Here is a 26,724-nt window from a genome sequence, read left to right as displayed (position 1 = left end):
TTAGTTTTTGGAAAGAAAAGTAATTTGAAACAAAGGATGGGAATGAAAATATTACATGGACGAAACGACATTTCTGCATTCACGCTGAACAACAGAGAATATATTTAATTAGCACAGAAAAAAAACCCGGTCAAACATAAGATGAAAAAAAAATAATTCAGGCTGTAAAGAGTGAATAACGCAGAGGATGGAGGATGGGATGGTTGTAGAAGTGTTGGAATTTATGAAGAAATGCAGGCCTTACAGAGATGAAGTACAGTAGATGAGAAAGTACAGACTTAAAGGTAGCAGAGGAGCAGATGAAGTACATGATAAATGAGGTAGTGCAGGCTACTTAGGAAGTAGAGAAGGAGGAGACAAAGAAGAGGAAATAGAGGAATGACTAAATAAGTTGAGACTGCTGAGGTGAAGTTGCAGAAGTGGTAGCTGTAAGGTGAGTAAGTCAAGGGATAGATATTGATATTAAGGCTATCAAGGAATGCAGGAAGGCGTTCTGGAGTAAATGAGGAAGTACCCGCTGTACAAGGAGGAAGTATTGAAGTAAGAGGTAGGAACGGAAATAGAGGAAAGGCAAACTAAGGAGTGGATGAGGAAGAATATGTTATACAGAGAGAAAAAAGTAGAAACGCTATAAAGGATTTTGAAGAAGCAGATAACTATGAGGAAGTACAAGACATACATATAGTAATATAGGGAGAAATAAAAGGAGGAATTAGAGAAATAGATGAGAAAGTACAGACTGTATAACAGAGGTTGAAAGAGATGAGACAAATAAAAAAAACATTTCACAGAGCGGGAGTAGAAGAATAGATAAAAATGTTCTCTCTGTAAAGGGTTATGGATGTTGAAGTATGAGTGATATGGAGAGAAAGTAGATGAATCTATGAGGAAGTATGTACAGCTAGAAATCGAGGCGGAAATACAACTGTTCAGTGAGGATATAGGGTTTCAGATGTGGAAGTATGAGTTGTATAGAGATGAAGTAGATGAATCTATGAGGTAGTTTGTACCACTAAAAATGGAGGAGGACAAATCTAAAGTGAGGGTTTGGGATTTGGAGTTGTATGAAAAAGAAGAAGAAGAAGAGGATGTTTCCAGCTGTATACAATGAGAAAAAGTAAGTGTATGAGCTGTTCAGAGGCAAATAGAGGTTATAGCTGTACTATGATGGAATACTACTATAGAGGAATAGATGAGCATCTCAAGACTGCAGGATGAGGAAAAAGAGCATATAAAGAAACAGTCTAGCAAGGTAAATTATGAAGTACAGATGGCAGAGAGAAAGTAGAAGGATTGAGGACTACACAGTGTAGAAAAAGAAAGTGAGTATCAGGAAGTACTGTGGGTACAGAAAGGAAGCTGTGGAAACAGAGAATGGGTGCACAGTAATATACAGGATGTAATGAAAGGAATTAGAGAAGGCATGTATGTTTATAGACAGATTGATGCAGCAGAGGCATAAATGAAGAAGTGCTGACTGTACTGAGAGGAAGTATAAAAATATATCAGGAAGTTGTGTGGATTGGAAGAAGACAAATGCATGATAAAGTACACACTGCAGAAAGGAATAGAGAAAGAAATTCAAGCTGTCTGTGAGGTAGTAGATGACTGGATGGAAAAGTTATGGGTTTACTCAGAGGAAGTAAAGATAAGATGAGGAAGTGCATTATTTGATAAAAAATGAAGAAGGGGAATAGAGTAAGAAGCAATATAGTAAACAAGGAAGTAGAGGAATACTGTATATAAAGAAGCTGAGATTGCACTTAGAGGAAGTTAAAGCATAGGTTAATATGAATAAACTGTATTGTGAGGGTAGATGGAAAATAAATAAATACTGTATATGAGGGAGTACGGTTTAAACAGAGAGGAAGTAGGAAATAAATAATGTAAATGAGGAAGTACGGTTTAAACAGGAAGTAGACGGGGCTGTACTTAGATGATCAGAGAGAAGACAAAGAACAAGGTCAGTCAGTACAGTGATAATCAGATGGACATGAAACAGAAAGACTATACTTAGGTTACCAGTGGAAGAGGCAAGAAGACAGTCATGACGTACTGGGATGATTAGAAGAATTAGGGAAAGTATGGATGGGATGTACTGAGATGACCATGAAAGAGTAAGGTTACATGGTAATGAGGCCAACAGTGGGAATTGACATAATGGGCTGTACTGAGAGGTTTTCTCAGTTAATCAGAAGGATGGGAAAGAGGAAGGTCAGGTGGGATCATTGTGGAAGGATGGTGACCAGAAGGACAGGTTGATCAGAGGGTGGGAGACAAAGAAGAACAGGTTGCATTGGAGTACATGTTGTACAGAGGTGATCAAAGATATGGGGTAAAGAAGAAGCATAGGCTGTATTGAGGTGACCAGAGGGAAAGGAAGAAGGACAGGTTGTCCTGAGATTCTCAGAGGTATAGGGAAGTAAAAGGACAGGCTGTACTGAGGTGACCAGAGGGCGGTGAAGAAGGACAGGTTGTACTTGGATAGTCAGAGGGACAGGGAAGAAGAAGCCCTGGCTATGGTTCTATAATTATATGATAGGATGAGCTCTACGGAGATAATCAGAGACATGTAAGGCCATGTTGTACTTAGATGATCAGAGGGAAGATGAAGAGAATATATAAATGTAATGAAGGCAGAAGGAGGAACATGGACCAAATGTTTAATAGTGAAATTAGGGACTAATTTAAAAGAAAATGTAGGATTAAATACTCTTCCATAAGGGACATTAAATAGAAACATTGCACTGAACTGACAGTTAAAAGACAAAAATGAATACAGAATACAAAACGGACCGCAAGTAAAAACAATAAAAAATAAACTGGAAATGATATTCCCAGACCTCCATGTAACTATGCACAGTGTATAAATGTACACTATACTGTGCATTGTGCCAGGGAATACAGGAAAGTAAACAGGATATAGAGCAAGAGGAAAAAGAGAAAGACAATACGGGAAAGATACAGAGAATTAGATAGAGAATAAGGGCAAATATAGAGTAATGAGACAACCTGGATATGGTGACGTAGAGGGAAGACTACACAATATAGGAAACAATCAAATACAAGAAGATTTGGATATTAAGAAGTCGTAATAATCTTTTTCTGTTATTGTATTAGGCGTCCATATAGTGAAAGAGTGTTTGTTATACGTTTGTTTGTTATACGTTTTAATACCATATACTGAAATAAATATCTGTATTCATAGATTGTAAAACTGTTCCCCTGATGAAGTCTGTCTAGACGAAACACGTTGGAACGTTTTCATAATGCTGTATTTCCTGTGACAACTCATTGAAGGATCAAATAAACAATTATTGGATGAACTTTTCTCTCTGATTCACTGAAATTTGATCATTATATATGGACTGTATATTTAAATTATAGGTGCCATACGACTATTGGGTAATATATTGTGGTTATTTGTTCCCTAACCCTCAGGGGTTAGGCAGGGAATACTATATTAATTGTTTCTTAAATTTTACAAACGCGTAATGTAATATTGGGGTTATACAATGATAAATATTAATTCGGTAATCGCAGGATAGGACAAAAAAAGATAGGACAAAAAGTTAACAGATAAATGCTGTATGACTTTTCATGAAGGCGTTATTTTAATGCAACTGAGATCTTGAATGTTAATACCCATAATCCAACTGCTGATTACCCATGTAACCTAACGTCTGAGCGTCTTATTACCCCTGTAACATCATATTACAGTAACCCAACTCCTGAGCGTCTTATTACCCCTGTAACATAGCGTCTTATTACCCCTGTAACATCATATTACAGTAACCCCACTTCTGAGCGTCTTATTACCCCTGTAACATAGCGTCTTATTACCCCTGTAACATCTTATTACAGTAACCCAGCTCCTGAGCGTCTTATTACCCCTGTAACATCTTTTTACAGTGATCCAGCTCCTGAGCGTCTTATAACCCCTGTAAAATCTTATTACAGTAACCCAGCTTCTGAGCGTCTTATCACCCCTGTAACATCTTATTACAGTAACCCAGCTCCTGAGCGTCTTATTACCCCTGTAACATCTTATTACAGTAACCTGGCTCCTGAGCGTCTTATTACCCCTGTGACATCTTATTACAGTAACCCAGCTCCTGAGCGTCTTATTACCCCTGTGACATCTTATTACAGTAACCCAGCTCCTGAGCGTCTTATTACCCCTGTGACATCTTATTACAGTAACCCAGCTCCTGAGCGTCTTATTACCCCTGTAAGATCTTATTACAGTAACCCAGCTCCTGAGCGTCTTATTACCCCTGTAAGATCTTATTACAGTAACCCAGCTCCTGAGCCTCTTATTACCCCTGTAACATCTAATTACAGTAACCCAGCTCCTGAGTGTCTTATTACCCCTGTAACATATTATTACAGTAACCCAGCTCCTGAGTGTCTTATTACCCCTGTAACATCATATTACAGTAACCCAGCTCCTGAGCGTCTTATTACCCCTGTAACATCTTATTACAGTAACCCAGCCCCTGAGCATCTTATTACCCCTGTAACATCTTATTACAGTAACCCAGCTCCTAAACATCTTATTACCCCTGTAACATCTTATTATAGTAACCCAGCTCCTGAGGGTCCTATTACCCCCTGTAACATTGTATTACCCCTGTAAGATCTTGTTACTATACCTCAGTTCCTGAGTTTATTTATCTTTAAGATTGTATAAAAAACCTTGTTTTATTTGAAATGTTAGTTTCCAATAATCCAGTGTTCTTATTGGATATTGCTAGCTTTTATGCCAGTGCCAGTAAAGCTGCTGGACTTTGCAAATGGCCACAGTCCAGCTGGGCAGTGGAAAGACGGGCACATCATTCAAATGGTAATGACCACCATGGCATATAGCCCTCGTCCCTCTTATGCAAAAAATAAAATTCCCTGGCACTGCCAATTATGTCTGGACACCAAAGTCTTCAGCTTCAGAATATGGACGCTTAGTGCTTTGGAGGGAGACTGGTCACGGAGATTGCAGTGTTGTGTGTATGTAGTCTAGCGTATCAAGGGAAGGCTGGCAATGCTATTCCTAGCTTATGTACACATGTTGTGGTGCAGATGCGTGTGTGTGAAGGGGCGGTTGGCACTGCCACTGTCCAAGGTCTTTTCCAAGAAAGCTCTCTCCTCACCATGAATTATTCAGGCACTATTCCTTCCAATTCCTTGCTGGTCCTCTTGTCCCCTCTTCCCCATATCAATAATTAATGGGCTTTTAATTAGCTTGAAAAAAGCCCTGTATCCCTCAGGGGAGACACCCATTCCTCTCCAGCGCCTCAAAAATATGACTTTTACCGAACAAGCCATAGGAGAGGGAAGAAGGAACCCAACCATTGCATCATGTGACCACAGACCTCAGTTATCGCACGTGTTATGCTCTGTCTTTGTGATGCTTATATGCTTGGCTTGTGCATCTACTACATGTATGTTACAAACCCGTTACATGCCAAAGTCATCAGCCATCATAGACCATGTATGTGAAGCAAGGTACCAAGCACTGTGTGCACTAGTGACATCGATGTGATGCCCAGCTGATAATTAGTTTAATGTGTGCTGCCTCAATGATAGCTCACGGACAGCGCACACTTGAGTCACGCTATATAACGCATTGCCTGGGTGGTCTGCCACCAACGGGTTATTCCCGCAAACATGTGCGGAGAGGGGTTGGTGTCTGAAGAAGCTGACATGCAATGTGTAACCGTCGCTCCAAAGTACAACCCCCTATCCCTTCAGTGCCACCCATTCTCTCTGCGAGGTGATATCACACCAAGCATTTGTGGAACCTTCACCACCAAGAGTGGAAACTGAAGATCTGAAAACTGGATCTGAAGACCTTCAACCATGAGCTGGTGCAAAATATAAACCATCTGGCAGATATGGAAATGGCTTTGTGCCCCCACCTCTCACAACTATTAACCCCCCCCCCCCCCCTGCCAAAAATGGACCACTTTATTTTTGCAGTAAATTATTCCCCACCACATTATTATATTTTGAGCTATACAGACTACTACTCATTCGCAACTACTGCCATGTATTTCCTGTTACCGATGTGGTCTTCTCTTGGTTCATGGGTTGTCCAGAGCTCTGTATTTGTTCTAGGACTCGGCTGCTTTGAGCTGTGTAATTGACCTGTCAGACACTGGACCAGATGCACTGAACTTCAAAAGTGAATCAAAATCAGCTCTTAACTGCCATGTCATAGACTGTGTTTGAAAAATGTCAGACAGGAGCTGATTGGCTGGTGGTTTATCACTCTCCTTTTGAAGCTTAGTGCATCTGGCCCACTGTATGTATGTTTGCAGTATTTGTGGCAGGCTGGCAATCTCAACTAGACTGTGATACTGGGTCAAAAAAAGTGACCCTTTTGACGCAGACTAAGTGCCAACCACTATACCTACCCATCTCCTTGACTCTGTTTTTGTGGGTTCAGGGATCCTACCCACAGTATAGTGAGGCAGCTGTCTGTAAGTGAATCGCCCAAGTGATCCCCACCAAACAAAATTGTTTTGTAGACTGTGATAATATATTATAACCACCGAACCTGCTAACACGCCACTTACACCTCTGTGCCCATGGTCAAAAACAAGTATTAAAGAATGATTAGCATTAGTTCTAGAGCAATGATACGAAGTCAGGTTACACTATAATGGCGGATACTTGGAACAAACTCCAACACCAAAAATAACTAATAAGAACAAACAAAATCAATGATTATACTAAAACTCCTCAATGAAGATGTGTAGATATTGCCCATGCCAACCAATGGGATTCTAGCTACCAGGCCTTTAGTATATTTATAAAATGATTGGTCACATACTGCCATTTTTTTGAATTTAGATGTCTTTGTTCCCTTCAATTAGACAATTGAACAATTCAGATTTTAAGAATAATTTGGCTAACATATATGACTTTGGGATACATACAGTAGACTGGTGTTGGGGATGCTGGCAGTCAGAATTCCAACGCCGGCATCTCGATGGAGAGAATCCTGACAGGAGTCAGGTAAGTATACTTAGCCTCCCCTGCCCTCCCAAAACTTTCAGGGTCAAAACTAGGAGTTTTGATACCGGAGACAAAACAATAATTTGGTGCCCCCTTAGCTTGTGTGTAACACAGGTATGTGTGTATTCCTTGGGACCAACTCTGATCCGGCACCCAGGTCACATACCCCCCCCCCCCCCCTGGTATTGTGACTCTGTCCTAACCCTCCCTCCTTGAAGCCTAGCCCTAACCCCACCTAACCCTCCTTGTTAGTGCGTAACCCATCATCTTAGTACCCTGCCGCCTAATCCTAACCCACTCGCCCTGCAGTCTAACTTAAACACATTCTTCCAAATGTCTAACCCTCCCTCCTCACAGCCTAACCCTCACCCTCACTCAGGGCCGGCTCTACCACTAGGCAGCTGCCTAGGGCGCCGGGATCTAGGGGGGGCGCCACCAAGTCTACCTATCAAAAAATCAAGGATGTCTGTGAGGATCCTTGTTATACTTAATGCAGGTGGTTGCTGTGGAACCTCTACGACCTCACCCCCATACTTTCTCTTGAGGCATACTTCCCTATTTTGCTGCCCTCTCTTCCTGTACTCTGTTGTGGGTGGCAAAGGGAAGGGTTCTGGGGGCCTTCAGGGGTCTTTCCCACCTACCTGGGAGGCAGGGAGGACCACTCAATTTTGGGAGTCTCTCTGCCATTCCAGAATGTTAGGCAAGTGTGTATTAAGGGGTTGGAAAATGGTTATTGGTGGCAGTGGGGGGGGGGGGGGGGGCATTAGGTTGAAGTTTTGCCTAGGGTGCTGAGAAGCCTTACACCGGCCCTGCCCTCACTTTACCGTCCCTGCAGCCTAAGTCCCCCAGTAGTGTGTGAAGCTAACCCCCCCCCTCTCAACAGCATAATGTTGAAAGCACAATTACCTTTCAGCATCCCTGCAGTTGGAATTCTGGCTACGATTTCCTGGCGCTAGTCAGAATGTCAGAATAATTATTGCCGTTATATGTAACTACATGTTATATAGTTTTTATTACATGGCATCCCATGACAGTATATATAGACCGGACTTATTAAGTCATGCTTCACACATTAGTAAATCTCTGTAAACTGATTTCTTGTGGTCAGAAAAAATAAAAAGTGTAGAAAAGTCCCAAGGCGCTAAACAGTCCCTGCAGCCTCAATTCCCAAAGGAGGACCACTTGACAATCCTCGGTACAAGAGATTCCAGGAAAACAACAAGGATTTGAAGGCGCTTGACTGGGATGTCCAGGTGTGTGAATTAATTTCTCGGTTTCGGGAAACAAAACATAAACAGAGAATGTGTATCAGTGACACAATCAAAAATAATTTAACAAGGTTATCAAGGGTCCCAGAGACAAATATCGTACCGGAACTCACAGTGCAGTGCTGTGCTCAACACATGTAACGGTATCTTTTAAGGGGTAAACCACTGGTGATCAACTGAAGTGCAGATAGCAAGAGGTGAGTAAGTACTCCAATGTGCGTACCATACTCACTAGTGAAAATAGAAGATGAAACATAAATAAAGGTATCTTTGACACTCAATCTGCAACAAGCATGCGAAGGTCTCAATGCTGCATACCGTACTCACTGCGCATGCAGGTAGGATCCACTTATAAAGGTATCTTTATGAAGATGGTCCACTTAAATCAATCCACTCTCAAAATGTCCCCGTGTGGTGGGCCGGAAACAAAGAGGAGGACCAGTCTCAGTATAAAATATTTGGTACTCTTTACCTAGAACGGCGCCCATCGCGACCATCGCGACCATCGAATGCACTAAAAAACGGGTGCGATGCCCGCGATGGCCGCGATTTCCCATAGGGACCAATGTTAAAAGTGAGATTGGACGCGATTTTAGTGTTCAATGCCTCAATGCCCGCGATTTTTCCATAGGAAACAATGTTAAATGGGCCACAGAGCCCTAATAGTCCCCCTGAAGTCTGAAATGGCCCCCACAATTTTTAACGGCACCCCACGATCAACGTCAACCCGAAGCGTGGCGAGCGCAACGAGCCCGCGAGGGGCGGCGGTACGCGTCCTCCGACCTTTTCATACCCCCACTATCCACGTCGGCGTGGAGTTGAGAATAGAATAGTGTGGCGAGCGCAGCGAGCCACCGAGCCCGAAGCGTGGCAAGCGCAGCGAGCCCCGCGAGGGGACGCGGATACCTTCACAGGTAAACGCGTCCCCTCACGGGCTTCACAGGTGTCCGCGTCGCCACGGACACCTGTGAAGCCCGCGAGGGGACGCGTATAACTGTGAAGGTATCCGCGTCCCCTCGCGGGGCTCGCTGCGCTCGCCACGCTTCGGGCTCGGTGGCTCGCTGCGCTCGCCACACTATTCTATTCTCAACTCCACGCCGACGTGGATAGTGGGGGTATGAAAAGGTCGGAGGACGCGTACCGCTGCGCTCGCCACGCTTCGGGTTCACGTTGATCGTGGGGTGGCGTTAAAAATTGTGGGGGCCATTTAAGACTTCAGGGGGACTATTAGGGCTCTGTGGCCCATTTAACATTGTTTCCTATGTAAAAATCGCGGGCATTGAGGCATTTAACACTAAAATCGCGTCCAATCTGACTTTTAACATTGATCCCTATGGGAAAATCGCGGGCATCGCGTCGCACCAGTTTTTTATGTACCCGCGATGCCCGCGATTTTTTACCCCCGACGCCCGCGATGCTAATCGCGGGCGCCATTCTAGGTAAAGAGTACCAAATATTTATTATAAAAAAGTGGTATGGCCTGCTGACCAATAACACTAATGAATAAAACAAAAAGAACTCACTTATCTTCCCGACATGTTTCGGCGGTCCCAGCCGCCTTTGAGAAAGGCGGCTGGGACCGCCGAAACATGTCGGGAAGATAAGTGAGTTCTTTTTGTTTTATTCATTAGTGTTATTGGTCAGCAGGCCATACCACTTTTTTTATAATAAATATTTTATACTGAGACTGGTCCTCCTCTTTGTTTCCGGCCCACCACACGGGGACATTTTGAGAGTGGATTGATTTAAGTGGACCATCTTCATAAAGATACCTTTATAAGTGGATCCTACCTGCATGCGCAGTGAGTACGGTATGCAGCATTGAGACCTTCGCATGCTTGTTGCAGATTGAGTGTCAAAGATACCTTTATTTATGTTTCATCTTCTATTTTCACTAGTGAGTATGGTACGCACATTGGAGTACTTACTCACCTCTTGCTATCTGCACTTCAGTTGATCACCAGTGGTTTACCCCTTAAAAGATACCGTTACATGTGTTGAGCACAGCACTGCACTGTGAGTTCCGGTACGATATTTGTCTCTGGGACCCTTGATAACCTTGTTAAATTATTTTTGATTGTGTCACTGATACACATTCTCTGTTTATGTTTTGTTTCCCGAAACCGAGAAATTAATTCACACACCTGGACATCCCAGTCAAGCGCCTTCAAATCCTTGTTGTTTTCCTGATTTCTTGTGGTATTTCCTATTACGTGAGCATTGTGTTTTTACCTTTTTCTGTCACATCACACCCATGTGTGCACGAATTGCACCTGGTTACACATAAAGAATGAGCTGATTACAGGAGAGTCTGGTAGATCGAGGTCACTGTAATGTAATACCCCTTTCACAACACACAAATAACCCAGGTCCGACACAGGTTGATGCCGGGTCGACCCAAGACGATGTGAGGTGTGAATGGGTCTTTTCAAATTACCCGGGTCCGGCAACCCAGCATTCCGACCCGGGTTCAAAGAAGGGTTAATCCCAGGTCGGACCTGGGTTACTGTGCAGTGTGCCACGGGTAACCCGGGTCCTGTTCACACTATAAGGAGGAGGCAGCATCAACTCCAGGTGCTGCCTCCCTGGAACCATTGGCTTGCTATTGGGGTTGCAGTGGACTGTGGCTATTGCACTCAGCACTGTGCAAAATGGTAAATAACAGTCAGCTTTAAGATCACGTAATTCTTATTATGTTCATCCAGGGTTTCACTTGTATACTTTACAGCACCCCCTGCTCTAATATGATGCTGTGTTGTCAAGTGTGTTTTAAGATACTGTATTATGGTAGTGCTGTGTTGTATTAGTACATGTTGTTGCTGAATGTAGAACCATTACATGCTATGCCTCTGATTTTATGCACCAAGCTCTCACACTAGTAGTTAATAGCAGTCACTTTGCTAGTATGAGGCTAATTGCAAATGAGCGTTATTGCAGGTTAGTGTCTGGGGCTGTACATGACATCTGTCAGCTACAATAACTGTGTGTTACTATAATAATCTAACACCCAAGCAGCCTTTACTGCGCATGTTTCAGGCCTCACTCCCTGGCCCTCATTCTGGTTGGCTCACCCCGTTGAGAATTTGCAACGGAGGACCGATGTTGACGGCCTTAATCGCTTAGGCGCATGTGCAGGTCTTCAATGCGGGCACCCTCGGTGACTTGCATAGTCACTTGCAGCGGTGGGGAGAGCGTGCAGGAGGCGAAAAATGGGCAGTGTTTCCTGGGCGTACCCACGAGAATGCGAGGTGCGTTCAGGAAAATGTATCCTGGGTGTACCCATGAGAATGGAGGCGGACACCTGCCTTCCGGGGGGCGGACGGCTAAAGTCACCGGATGTCGCCGCCCATCCTGTTCTCGGAGCAGCGTGCCGCTAATCCAAGTCACCAGAGAGCGATGTAGATTAGCGTGCGCTACAGGAATCATTCGATGGTCGGCGACCATCAAATGAATTCGGCCTCGTACGCAAGCCTGCACATGGATGTTTATGCAAAACATCCATTTGCAGTGCAGCAGGGACATTCGCCGCGTAGCGGTGGGTGGGAGGCGTTACAAGGCTCGCACAGCAGTGAAATGACGCTGCTCTGGGAGCCAACCAGAATGAGGGCCACCGTCCAAGGAGCCGTCCTGCACGTGTGGTCGCCAGGTCCTCCCTCGTTTCATGCGCTGCTGCGGCCGGTGCTGAGTAATTTTTTGCCAGATGGCTGACAGACGATGTCTAGGGGGACAGTCAATAGGATTTAAAGTGGTCAAGGTGGCTATGGGCGACACAGGAGAAGGTTGACGTGTTTTGTTGGACTTTTTGTCCTTTTTCTGACCTTTTTAATACTTTATCATTCACGTGGACTCTGACTGTGCCAAGCATAGCGATCGAGGCTTCTGGCCCGAAGTGGAAGTGGACGCTGCACACTAATTGGGGATCCATATCCTCAAGTGTCGCACTGACACCAAAAAAAAAAAAACCATGAAAAACTCATGTCAAGCTTTTCGTGTATCATCCTTTTCCATAAACATTTGCGTGGTGTACGCTGTGCTGTCTATGGGCCCAATTCACTATAGATCGGAAGGGGACAAATTTGGCCCCGTTCCGATGGTGGGGGTGTCTGCGCATGCGTGTATTTGCGCATGTGCAATCCCTCAGAAGCCAACGGCTTCAGTGAGTTTCACACTCGCCGAGCCATTTGCTCCAGGGAGGGAGCGGGGTTGGAGGCGTACATCGGCCCGGAGCAGGGGAACGCCCCTTTCAGCGCCCACCCCCTCTTCTGCGGACACTGGCGGAAATAAAAGTCAGTATAGTCTTTTATTTCCGATAAATCGGCAATCATCAAATGATTTCTCTCCCCTACGGCCGCATGCGAGGGGATGTGCTCGCTGAGCAGCGAACAACCGCTGCTTAGCGAGTGGTTTTGAATCACCCCCTATCTCTGTGCGGTGACAAATGTTAATACACAGCTCCCTGTGTTACAGTTTGGGTTTATTTGATTACTCTTCCCCTCATTCAGCATCTGAAATCACTCTGCGCGGTGTTATTATATCACACATCTGTTGCTATATTGCACATTGTGCTACGTTGGCGCAGGGGGAGTTAAATAATCCGGTGTTGTCGTTCTGTTTGCCCCAAGTGCTCATTATTGCCATATAAACCAAACCCAGCTCGAGATCACATGATGAGGTAACACAAGGTCAGCACTAGAGCCCAGGACCCCGTCCAAACATACGCAGACTGCGACGGGGGGAGTGAGACACAGGAGGGGGAGAAAGTGCTGGGGGTGGAGAAATTGGGGGAAGAAACAGGGATAGAGAGGGGAGGAAAAGCAGGGAGGGTCTGAGGGTTTTGGGGGAAGAGAGGGAGGAGGAGGAGGAGAGCTGGAGATGGAATCTTACTACTTTTTCCATATGGCCAATGCTGGAGGAGAACATACATTCCAACACATATAAAACTCCCTGAGCGCCTCTAGTAATGTGGGAGGCTGTAATTATACTGAGTATACCGTATGCTAATACAGGTCACTCTGCACGGTACAGTCAGATGGAGTATATACTTTATATTAAACTGTATCTGCACCATTTAGTATGTACTGATGGTGATCGCACTGCACCGTATAACATCTACAAAAAGTGATCGCACTGCATTATGGGGGTTATACTGGTTCATTCGCTCGGATGCGAATTCGCACCCTTGGGAGTCAACCAGAACCCGCCCTGCGAACGGTGGTACGCCCCCCCCCCCTCGCAGTGTTTAGCATAAACATCCATTTGCGTCCTGTGGGTGAACGCCCGCATCAGTCGATGGTCGCCGACCATCGAATGATGTGGAACGTACACTCATATCTAAGTGGCTTTCAGGTCTCTTAGACTTGCGTGCACACTCGGGGGGAAGTGGGCGGGCAGCCGACATCCGGTGATGTCAGCTCGCTGTCCCCGGCACCGTCGTCTCACAGGCCGATTACCATGGGAACGCCCAGAGTTTACATGGTAACGCCCATGAAACGCTGGGTGTATGAAATATACTGATGGTGATCACAGCGCACTGTATCATATATACTGGTGATCACACTGCATTGTATGATATATACTGATGGTGATCACACTGTATTGTATGATATATACTGATGGTGATCACACTGTACCGTATGAAATATACTGATGGTGATCCCACTGTACTGTGTATGATATATAATGATGGTGATCACACTGCACCGTATGATACAGTATGATACAATATATACTGGTGGTGATCACACTGCTTCATGTAATATATACTGATGGTGGTCACATTGCACATATGATATATACTGGTGGTAATCACACTGCTTCATATTATAATATATATATATTATATATATATATATATATATATATATATCTATATATATATATACTGATGGTGGTCACATTGCAATGTATAATGCTTACTGGGAATGATCACACTGCAATATAATATATAGTTTATTAATGATCACACTGCACTGTATAATGTATTGTATACTGATAAGGATCTCACTGCACAGTATAATACTGTATCTGTATAATGATAACACTGGCACCCTTCAGTATCAGCATTTTTTTTCATGGCACCTGTAGGATAACAGTTTCTTGTTGAAAAAATTATATTTTTTTTAATGAAGTAAATGTGTGTGTTTATAAGTCATCCTTATGGTCAGTTGTGTGGCGAGGGACAGGATTCACTTCTGGTTGTCTACATATTTCATGATTAGAAGCCACCAGCACTGGTTTTGCCTATTACATTGACCATAAATAATTTGAATTGGTTTTGGAGCAACAACCAGGGGCACCACTGCAAGTGTCCCAAGGCACCCAGCTTGGGAACCACTGCCATATTGTATAATATGTACTGATAATGATCACACTGCGCAGCATAATATATGCCGATAATGATTATATTGCACTATAATATAGATTTACACAACAGGGGGTTCACAACAGGCGGCATCTGGTGGATTCGCAAGGCTGTGAAATTCGCAGCCTTGCAAGTCAACCAGAGTAACCTCCTATATACTAATAAAGATCGCGTTGCACTTTATATAGTATATACTGAGAATAATCTCAGTGCGACGTGTAATATACACTGATAATGATCACTCTGCACTAGATAATATATATGTATTAACAGGTTCCTACAGTATATAGCGCAACATATTCAGTTGCACTTTACCATTGAAAACAATGATATACAGATGGGGCGGACATTCTAGTTCCGTCAGTCCCCTGCGTGTTCGCACGGGGGACCGATGGTTAGCCTCTGCGCATGCGCATATTCTCATTTGCGCAAGTAACGCCCAGCGTTTCATGGGCGTCCCTATGCAAATGCTGGGCATTCCCATGTATTTACATGGGAATGCCCAGGTGGGAGGCAGTGTGCCGGGGCGGGCACATGACGGTCACATGACGTCAGCCGCCTGCCCTGTCTTCAACCCAGAGCCCACAAGTACAGTATAAGTCAGCCTCACTGACTTATATTTGCAAGCCTGGGACAAATAATTTGATGGTCGCCAATCATCGAATGATTTATCTTTCTGCAGGCACATGCGAAAGGATGTGGTTTTCATTTCCCTTGCATGGTTGCAAGGGGGGACATGTATTCACCGGGGTGGCCTCTTTGGGACCCGGTAAGCTGCGAGCTTTGCAGCATACCGAGTCATCCAGAATGGGGTCCATGGTGATGCACTGTATAATTATGCTAAGGAGTAAATTCGCTCAAATGTGAGTTCCATTGAAATGGGATGTTGCCCATAGCAACCAATCATATCCTATCTATTATCTTCTAGAAGGTGTTTCTAGAAGGAACTAAATAAATTAGAAGTAGAATCTGACTGGGTGCTGAATCCCATATTCAATAGAACTCCCATCTTAGGGTATTTACCTGTATATTCTATATACTACAGTGGAATCCCGGCCGGTTTCATTTTTCTGACTGTAATTCAACACCCGAAATTCAATGTTCTGGCTGTTGAGTGTCGGATTGAACCTACTGAAAAAGATCACTGTGCACTGGATAATATACACAGATGATCACTGCGCACAGTATAATGATAGCTCTCAGTGACGTGTTGCCAAGTGACTCCATTAGGGTTGTGAGGGCACTATATGGCAATGTGTTGTTGCTCATTGTTATTCACACCCTTTTGAGTTGCCCAATAAATTGAGCAAAAGATTTGTTACCGCAATAAGCAATGTCTGATAATGATCACACTGCACTGTATAATATATACTGATAATGATCACACTGCACTGTACAATATATACTGATAATGATCACACTGCACTGTATAATATGTACTGATAATGATCACACTGCATTGTATAATATATACTGATAATGATCACACTGCACTGTACAATATATACTGATAATGATCACACTGCACTGTATAATATGTACTGATAATGATCACACTGCACTGTATAATATAAACTGATAATGATCACACTGCACTGTACAATATATACTGATAATGATCACACTGCACTGTATAATAATATATACTGATAATGATCACACTGCACTGTACAATATATACTGATAATGATCACACTGCACTGTACAATATATACTGATAATGATCACACTGCACTGTATAATAATATATACTGATAATGATCACACTGCACTGTATAATATGTACTGATAATGATCACACTGCACTGTATAATATATACTGATAATGATCACACTGCACTGTACAATATATACTGATAATGATCACACTGCACTGTATAATAATATATACTGATAATGATCACACTGCACTGTATAATAATATATACTGATAATGATCATACTGCACTGTACAATATATACTGATAATGATCACACTGAACTGTATAATATGTACTGATAATGATCACACTGCATTGTATAATATATACTGCTAATGATCACACTGCACTGTACAATATATACTGATAATGATCACACTGCACTGTATAATATGTACTGATAATGATCACACTGCACTGTACAATATATACTGATAATGATCACACTGCACTGTATAATATATACTGATAATGATCACACTGCACTGTATAATATATACTGATAATGATCACACTGCACTGTACAATATATACTGATAATGCATTGATCACACTGCAGTGTATAATATATACTGATTATGATCACACTGCACTGTACAATATATACTGATAATGTTCACACTGCACTGTACAATATATACTGATAATGATCACACTGCACTGTACAATATATACTGATAATGCATTGATCACACTGCACTGTATAATATATACTGATTATGATTGCACTGTACAATATATACTGATTATGCATTGATCACACTGCACTGTATAATATATACTGATTATGATCACACTGCATTGTATAATATATACTGATAATGATCACACTGCACTGTACAATATATACTGATAATGCATTGATCACACTGCACTGTATAATATATACTGATTATGATCACACTGCATTGCATAATATATACTGATAATGATCACACTGCATTGTATAATATATACTAATAATGATCACACTGCACTGTACAATATATACTCATAATGATCACACTGCACTGTATAATATGTACTGATAATGATCACACTGCACTGTATAATATATACTGATAATGATCACACTGCACTGTACAATATATACTGATAATGATCACACTGCACTGTATAATATATACTGATAATGATCACACTGCACTGTACAATATATACTGATAATGCTCACACTGCACTGTATAATATATACTGATAATGATCACTCTGCACTGTATAATATATACTGATAATGATCACACTGCACTGTATAAAATATACTGATAATGATCACATTGCACTGTATAATATATACCGATAATGATCACACTGCACTCTTTAATATATACTGATAATGATCACACTGCACTGTATAATAATATATACTGATAATGATCACACTGCACTGTATAATAGATACTGAGAATGATCACACTGCACTCACTGTACAATATATACTGATCAGTGGCGTAACTATAGCCCCGCAGCCCCCGCGGTGGCGGGGAGGCGCTGAGGGGCTGTGGGTGCCGATCTGCGGGGCTATAGTTACAACTATATTTAACAACCCCTTACCCCTCCGCAAGCCGCCGCCAGCGCCGCCGCGTTCAGGATCCCGACTCCTTGCCGCAGCGCAGATCTTGTCCTAGCTCCGTATCCTCCTGCAGTACTTCTAATGAAAAATAACTATCAGAAAATGGCTGCCCCCTAACAGCAGACAGTTTTTCGGGATGCTAGAGGAGGCGCGGGCCTCCTCTAGCATCCTTAAAAACTGTCTGCTGTTTTCGGGACCCTGAATGCGGCGGCGGCACGCGGAGGGGTAAGGGGGGTTTTAACTTGGGAAAGTGGGTGGGAGGGGTAGGGGGGGCGGCACTGCCGATATCGGCGGGGGGCGCATAAATTCTAGCTACGCCGCTGATACTGATAATGATCACATTGCACTGTATAATATATACTGATAATGATCACACTATGCTATACAGTATATACTGATAATGATCACACTACGCTATACTGATAATGATCACACTGCACTGTACAATATATACTGATAATGATCACTCTGCACTGTACAATATATACTGATAATGATCAAACTACACTGTACAATATATACTGATAATGATCACACTGCACTGTACAATATATACTGATAATTATCACACTGCATTGTACAATATATACTGATAATGATCACACTACGCTATACAGTGTATACTGATAATGACCACACTGCACTGTATAATATATACTGATAATGATGACACTGCACTGTACAATATATACTGATAATGACCACTCTGCACTGTATACACTGTATAATATATACTAATAATGTACACACTGTACTGTACAATATATACTGATAATGACCACTCTGCACTGTATACACTGTATAATATATATACTAATAATGTACACGCTGCACTGTACAATATATACTGATAATGACCACTCTGCACTGTATACACTGTATAATATATACTAATAATGTACACACTGCACTGTATAATATATACTGATAATGACCACTGTGCACTGTATACACTGTATAATATACACTGAAAATGTACACACTGTACTGTATAATATATGCTGATAATGACCACTCTGCACTGTATAATACATACTGATAATATACACACTGCACTGTATAATATAATGTATATATAATATATGATGATAATGTACACACTGCACTGTATAATACATACTGATAATGTACACACTGCACTGTATAATATAATGTACACACTGCACTGTATAATACATACTGATAATGTACACACTGCACTGTATAAGCTAATGTACACACTGCACTGTATAATACATACTGATAATGTACACACTGCACTGTATAATATAATGTACACACTGCACTGTATAATACATACAGATAATGTACACACTGCACTGTATAATATATACTGATAATGTACACACTGCACTGTATAATATAATGTACACACTGCACTGTATAATACATACTGATAATGTACACACTGCACTGTATAATACATACTGATAATGTACACACTGCACTGTATAATATAATGTACACACTGCACTGTATAATACATACTGATAATGTACACACTGTACTGTATAATATACACTGATAATGTTATGTATAATATGTTCTATGAATGATCACCCAGTCCCTCTGTCTCTGTGACACTGGGCCTGCGTATATTCCAAGCCTAGCAAGCAGGTTAACGCCTCCCCGACAAACACACCCCCCCAGCCGCCCGAATCATCTCGCTACTGTGAAAGCAGATGTATACGCTTAGACATCCGCTCGCAAGTGCCCGCACAGACAAAAAAAAATAACCGATCGCTACTTACCATCGAATGAATGTTGGCAGCTGAAAAGAGGCACATTTTGCGAATTGGGGGCCGGCGCTGACGCCATGCCTTCATTCCATGGGGCCCGCCCAGCGTTTCTATTTTCGCGCCCACTGTTTTTAGTGTCCACCCCAGAATGCCCCCTGGCTGTCACTCACTGAGTGAGTGTCCCGGGAAGTGAAAATCACGACAATTCTGGGTTTGAATTGGGCCCACTGTGCACATGTGCACAGCATCTATTCACCACTGCACTACTAAGCAGAACAGCGAGTGACAGGAGGACTTCCTCCACCAGCACGGAACACGGCTGTCCATGTGTGGGGCAGCCACAAAGACACAGGACTGTTACGTGAAATTCCGGACAGTTATGAGGTATGGTATGTAATGATAAGTCTCTCATAGGCTGCAACCCAGAACATGAGCCATGAACACTTTTATTGTGGATTACTCATTCTTTGCACACCTATTGTGTAGTATAAATATGCAAATGGTTTTGTATTCAATAGGTAGAGGGTATATGGGGTAATAGGGGGAGATATAGGGAGAGGGTATATGGGGTAATAGGAGGAGATATAGGGAGAGGGTATATGGGGTAATAGGAGGAGATATAGGGAGAGGGTATATGGGGTAATAGGAGGAGATATAGGGAGAGGGTATATGGGGTAATAGGAGGATATATAGGGATAGGGTATATGGGGTAATAGGAGGAGATATAGGGAGAGGGTATACAGGGTAATAGGAGGAGATATAGGGAGAGGGTATATGGGGTAATAGGAGGAGATATAGGGAGAGGGTATATGGGGTAATAGGAGGAGATATAGGGAGAGGGTATACAGGGTAATAGGAGGAGATATAGGGAGAGGGTATATGGGGTAATAGGAGGAGATATAGGGGAAGGGTATATGGAGTAATAGGAGGAGATATAGGGAGAGGGTATTTGGGGTAATAGGGGGAGATATAGGGAAGGGTATATGGGGTAATAGGAGGAGATATAGGGAGAGGGTATATGGGGTAGTAGGAGGAGATATATGGAGATGGTATATGGGGTAATAGGAGGAGATGTAGGGAGAGGGTATATGGGGTAATAGGAGGAGATATAGGGAGAGGGTATATGGGGTAATAGGAGGAGATATAGGGAGAGGGTATATGGGGTAATAGGAGGAGATATAGGGAGATGGTATATGGGGTAATAGGAGGAGATATAGGGAGAGGGTATATGGGGTAATAGGAGGAGATATAGGGAGAGGGTATATGGGGTAATAGGAGGAGGTATAGGGAGAGGGTATATGGTGTAATAGGAGGAGATATAGGGAGAGGGTATATGGGGTAATAGGAGGAGATATAGGGAGAGGGTATATGCGGTAATAGGAGGAGATATAGGGAGAGGGTATATGGGGTAATAGGAGGAGATATAGGGAGAGGGTAGATGGGGTAATAGGAGGAGATATAGGGAGAGGGTATATGGGGTAATAGGAGGAGATATAGGGAGAGGGTACATGGGGTAATAGGAGGAGATATAGGGAGAGGGTATATGGGGTAATAGGAGATATAGGGAGAGGGTATATGGGGTAATAGGAGGATATATAGGGATAGGGTATATGGGGTAATAGGAGGAGATATAGGGAGAGGGTATACAGGGTAATAGGAGGAGATATAGGGAGAGGGTATATGGGGTAATAGGAGGAGATATAGGGAGAGGGTATATGGGGTAATAGGAGGAGATATAGGGAGAGGGTATACAGGGTAATAGGAGGAGATATAGGGAGAGGGTATATGGGGTAATAGGAGGAGATATAGGGGAAGGGTATATGGAGTAATAGGAGGAGATATAGGGAGAGGGTATTTGGGGTAATAGGGGGAGATATAGGGAAGGGTATATGGGGTAATAGGAGGAGATATAGGGAGAGGGTATATGGGGTAGTAGGAGGAGATATATGGAGATGGTATATGGGGTAATAGGAGGAGATGTAGGGAGAGGGTATATGGGGTAATAGGAGGAGATATAGGGAGAGGGTATATGGGGTAATAGGAGGAGATATAGGGAGAGGGTATATGGGGTAATAGGAGGAGATATAGGGAGATGGTATATGGGGTAATAGGAGGAGATATAGGGAGAGGGTATATGGGGTAATAGGAGGAGATATAGGGAGAGGGTATATGGGGTAATAGGAGGAGATACATGGAGAGGGTATATGGGGTAATAGGAGGAGATGTAGGGAGATGGTATATGGGGTAATAGGAGGAGGTATAGGGAGAGGGTATATGGGGTAATAGGAGATATAGGGAGAGGGTATATGAAGTAATAGGAGGAGGTATAGGGGTAATATCAAGGATCCCTGAGATTCACCATGGAACGACCGTAGCCAATTTCTCTAAAATGTCTAAACACAAATGCAGCTTGCACGGGTTTCCCTTTTACACTGGGCCTTATTCTAGTTCACTCTTATGCCCCTTTCAGACCGCACTAAAAAAACGGCATTTTGCCGATTGTTAACTGTTTTAAAACGGTAATCTGTGCGGTCTGCAAGGTCCAGAGTGATTTTACCGTTTCCAAAAAACGGTTTTTGGAAACGGTAAAAAAGCAGGGTCCTACCCGGTTCAGACCTGTTTTTTTTGCGGTCTGAACGGGTCTGAAACTGTATTTAGGACCCAGCCAATAGTGGTCTGCACTGTGCATATCTAATGCAGTGCAGTGAATATTTAATGAAATATTCATTAAATGGTATGCATGGGTCCCCCAACCCAGAAGGTATTTCAAACCCCCCACCTCCTGGAGGAATCACCCCCCCCCCCCACACACACACACACACACACCTGGTCACCGCAGGGAAGGGGATGATCTCCCTTGCGGGCAGGGGGTCCCTGCAGCGTATGTTAGATCAGTGGCGGCGTCCCTGCAGCGGATGGGAACTACTAGTTCCCATCCGCTGCAGGGACCTCGCCACTGATCTAACATACGCTGCAGGGACCCCCTGCCCGCAAGCGCGATCACTATTACTTGCTGCTGGAGAGCGAAATAGGGGACCAGCTCGGGGGGCTGCTGGAGAGCGACATAGGGGACCTGCTCCTGGGGCTGCTGTGCTGTAACAGGTGCAGATAGAATTAGCTTTGGGTGAGTTATTTTGTTTCTGTGCAGGAAAAATACCGACTGCTTTATTTTTACACTGCAATAAAGATCTCACTTTGAAGAAAAACCCCACCAAATATCTCTGTACATGTTACATCTGCCCCACCTGCAGTGCACATGGTTTTGTCCATCTGAAAAGGAATTTCCCTCTAAGAGTGAAATAGAATAGGGCCCACTATCCCATAGGCTAGTATAGGATACTGCCATCTAAAGATGAGTTTTTGTCAAAATATTTAATGTCACAATGCAAATTTATGTTATAAAATATTCACTATATCTGTATTAAAAATGTGAATAGTGATGTACATGCCACATAGGAAAAGATTATGTAGAGAGAGGTAAATGGACCATGCTCATTAAATCCAATATCAATGGGGATTATTGCTTACATATTGCAAATTGGCAGCAACAAAAATACATCCAATCCGGACGGTGCGTTTCACGATCTAGTTCAAATAAGCCAATGTCTCATTTGTCGATATTGGTTACTGTACACTCGGGACTCTCTGCATTTGCGGTGCGTGTATATCATCTACAGTTCTTTGTCTGGATATGGTGTTTGCTCCGACAAATGGTTTTATGCAAAGACATATCTTCAAACCTGTTGCGATATGCACAACACAAGCACTTCTACTAATGTACAGAATACTAGCCACTGCCAATCTCTAAATGATCTGATGCTTCCACATCCTTAGCATGTAATTAATAATACTTATTTTAGTTGCTTTTGCCTATTCTACTGCAGAGTTTCTGCTGCATTTGTTTTACTGGTTAAAAGTCTGCGGGCCTTCCTATCCTGCAAACTGACCGTTCCCCAGCGGCCGTCCCATTTACTTCTATGTGAAATCAGTGCAGTAATGAATCTGCTGGATGCTCCTTTCTTTCTCCAAGAGCACCCACCAATACAGTGTACACTATATTTTATATACAAGGATCAGAGCTAGTCACGTTCCATCCTGTGTACATACAGTGTTTGTTAATGTATCTCAGACAGTATATCTATGCTTAGATATATATTATTTTATTTCATCTTGACGTCGAATGGGGAAAAAAAATCTATGCATCCCTAGCGTCTGCAAAAAACGACGAGTACGGCAAATAAATGACATCAAATCAAAATTGAAACAGATTGTGTGTATAGATTTATATAAACATAGGTGTGTGATAGTGTATACATGCCTACCATACTTATACAATACTATAAGGTGTGATAAAGGGTTATGCTATGCCCAAAATGTTGCTATTGTATTTGGCGATGCTTTAAGCCTAATAAAAACATATGTGGTTTTCTACAAACGCTGGAGCGTTGTGCATCTTTATACCGTATTTTGTACTATTGACTTGTTTGACATCTTACATTGTTGTATTGATCTATGTCTATCTATCCATCTATTGCTCTATCTGTATGTATAGAGAGAGAGAGAGATCGGCGTTGGAACAGCCAGCGGCGCACCACGTGTTGTTTGGTTCAAAAATCTTTAGTGGTGCAGTGACCAATGTTTCCTGGCCAGATAACCCAAGAAGTTCTGGCCCTGAAGTGTTGGTCACTGCATCACTAAAGTTTTTTGAACCAAATAACGAGTGGAGTGCCGCTGTCTGTTCCAACGCCGATCTCTGCATATTAAACCAGAAGGCACCACGGCAGTTTACAACTATAGGAGAGTGTCGGCCTGATCTATATAAATAGTCTGTATCTATCTATCTATCTATCCATAGTCTATATCTATTTATTTATTTATCTATCTATCTATTGATAGCTGTTTGGTGCAGTGTATATGTATATAAACGACCACTTGCATTCATCAAATCAGATATTAAAAATGAATCATAAAATTGATACATTGGACACATTTTAGTGTGTCTACCTGTTACTTCTGTATAAACTGTGACTCCTGGTACACAATAGCCTGAGATAGATAGATAGATAGATAGATAGATAGATAGATAGATGCACACAATCAAGGTTTATAATATATATATATATATATATATATATATATATATATATATATATATATATGAGATATGGGTGATAAGTAACGTTTCTTAATCTACAATCTTTAAACAGCGGTTACATTATAAATACACTATACATCTCTTAGCTACTTATCTACAGACAGACAGACTGATTGCTGGCTTATTAGGTACTGATGGATATCAAATAATCTAAAAATCATTTTATAGAATGACTGCAATGATTAAACTATAATAGGATGGTGTGTAGGCCCATTTGCAGATACAGCGCACAAAGCGTTCGGTCATTTCTATGGAAGCTCGCTATAAGTTTGCTGATCTCAGAGGCTGCAGCTGAAGACCAATCTGTGCTCTGCGGAAGGGTACGGACTCATTTTTACTCAACATAATGAGCTTGAATTTTGCACCGCCGCAGAGCTGGCAATCTTCTAGTCTATTTGCGTCCTGTAGCTGTAACAGGACTTGCGTCATCATGCCTCTGTTTAGCACATTATGCATTTATAGGTGCGATAATGTAACAAAAAGCTCAATACACAGAGGATTAATAAAGACATTCCCAAAGAGCCACCATTAAAATGAGTCATTTCATTTATAAATGAGCAGTATGTTCGGTGTAAAACAACAGTTTTATTTAATGAATGCACTTTTTAGTGGCAAAGTCTTCTCTGGGTATGCCAGGGCACATCCGTGGCATTTTGCGGGGTATAATAGATAAAATATTAACCCTTTGGGTGCCACGTGAATTTGTCCAAATAGGTGTGAAAAGTGCCAAGCAAACATTTGTATTCATCAGAATGACCCGCCATGTTTACCTTATATAGGGAATATAATATTTTTTTAAACATTTTTTTATTCCAATTTATACAGAAAATGGGAGCGACGATGGCATTTTACGCGGATATTTTGTGCATCTCTCGCAGAGGTGTTGTCACTCAAAGAGTTAAGTTAATGACAGCAAAAGAGGCAGACAAGAACTGAATAAAATGAGCCAGCTTAAAACAGGGGACAAAGGTTAAGAAACCAGGGACCTGGAGCAGCGATGGCATGTTCTGATACAATATAAAAGTTTTATAAATGGGCAAATATTCACATACAGAAGAGAAAAGCCTAGCAGGTAATGTTGCGGGGGGGGGGGGGGGGGGAGCAGGTGACGTTTTCAGATAAAGAATGCTAATTTGGCGCAAAGAAAGTTAATTTCTGACTGATCGTTAGGAGATTTGCTCTTTGTTAGTAAATAAGACACAGAGAATAGACTAGCGAGGAGATAGATTCTGTGAGTTGGGGTTAATGGGTGGAGGAAGTTATACTGTATGTATGCAGTGAAAAGAGACAGGATAACTATACGCCTTACATAGTGCTGAGGGTGTACCTGAGTGAGGCAGTAGGGTGAGTACATCTCTCCGGCTCCCTCACACGTCTGTGTTGTCTCTCTTTGCTTTCTCACGCTTTCTGGCTGTCGTTTATGGCAGTCTCATTTTGTGCAGGGAATTCTTCAGTCCAGGAATATTGTTTTGCACCGGATGTCTCTTTAAATCTATATGTAGATGTCTCTTAATGTGGTTCTCTATTCCCGCTTGATGTCTGAGCGTCTGCACGTCTTTCAGAAAGTGTGCGTCTATTATTTCAGAGGAGACGTCTCGTGCCGGGTCTCTCTCTGGCGATCTTGGTTCTTTGTGTATGCCCCACTGACGTCTCTTTCTTCCACGGTCTCCTTCTTCGTATGACTCTGAAAAGTTCAGAGAAAGTTTTGAAAATACGCAGAAAAAAAATGTAGAAAAAAAAAGAGAGAGGGAGAGACAGCCAAACTCAGAAAAGAGACTGAAAAGAGACATGTGTGCAATGAAGAGACAGTCAGGTATGGCAAATGAATACATTTCAAAATCAAAATGAGGAAATTCAGCACGTCCCTCATTTGGGGGTGCAGTTATAGTAGAGAACGGGTTCTCACTGCAA

At 42.4% G+C, this 26,724-nt stretch overlaps 1 protein-coding gene across 6 annotated transcripts in view; it reads right to left on the bottom strand.

Annotated features, from left to right (window-relative positions):
- Positions 1–26,522, bottom strand: part of NFIX (nuclear factor I X) — a 126,407-nt gene extending 99,885 nt beyond the window's left edge. For 4 of the 6 annotated variants that reach the window (XM_083185186.1, XM_083185190.1, XM_083185191.1 and 1 more), the window contains exon 1: positions 26,123–26,521. In XM_083185186.1, coding sequence (XP_083041312.1) covers positions 26,123–26,167 — 45 coding nt within the window. In that variant the 5' untranslated portion in view covers positions 26,168–26,521. Of the gene's footprint in view, positions 1–26,122 lie in introns of all 6 variants that reach the window. The other 2 variants (XM_083185189.1, XM_083185187.1) reach the window with 2 other exon arrangements.
- Positions 26,523–26,724: the final 202 nt, after the last annotated feature.

This window comes from Crinia signifera, chromosome 4 (genome assembly GCF_055691185.1).
Source record: "Crinia signifera chromosome 4, ASM5569118v1, whole genome shotgun sequence".
NCBI classification, from domain to species: domain Eukaryota; kingdom Metazoa; phylum Chordata; class Amphibia; order Anura; family Myobatrachidae; genus Crinia; species Crinia signifera.
Note: the sequence above shows the minus strand (reverse complement) of the source record. Positions and strands in the feature narration are given on the sequence as shown.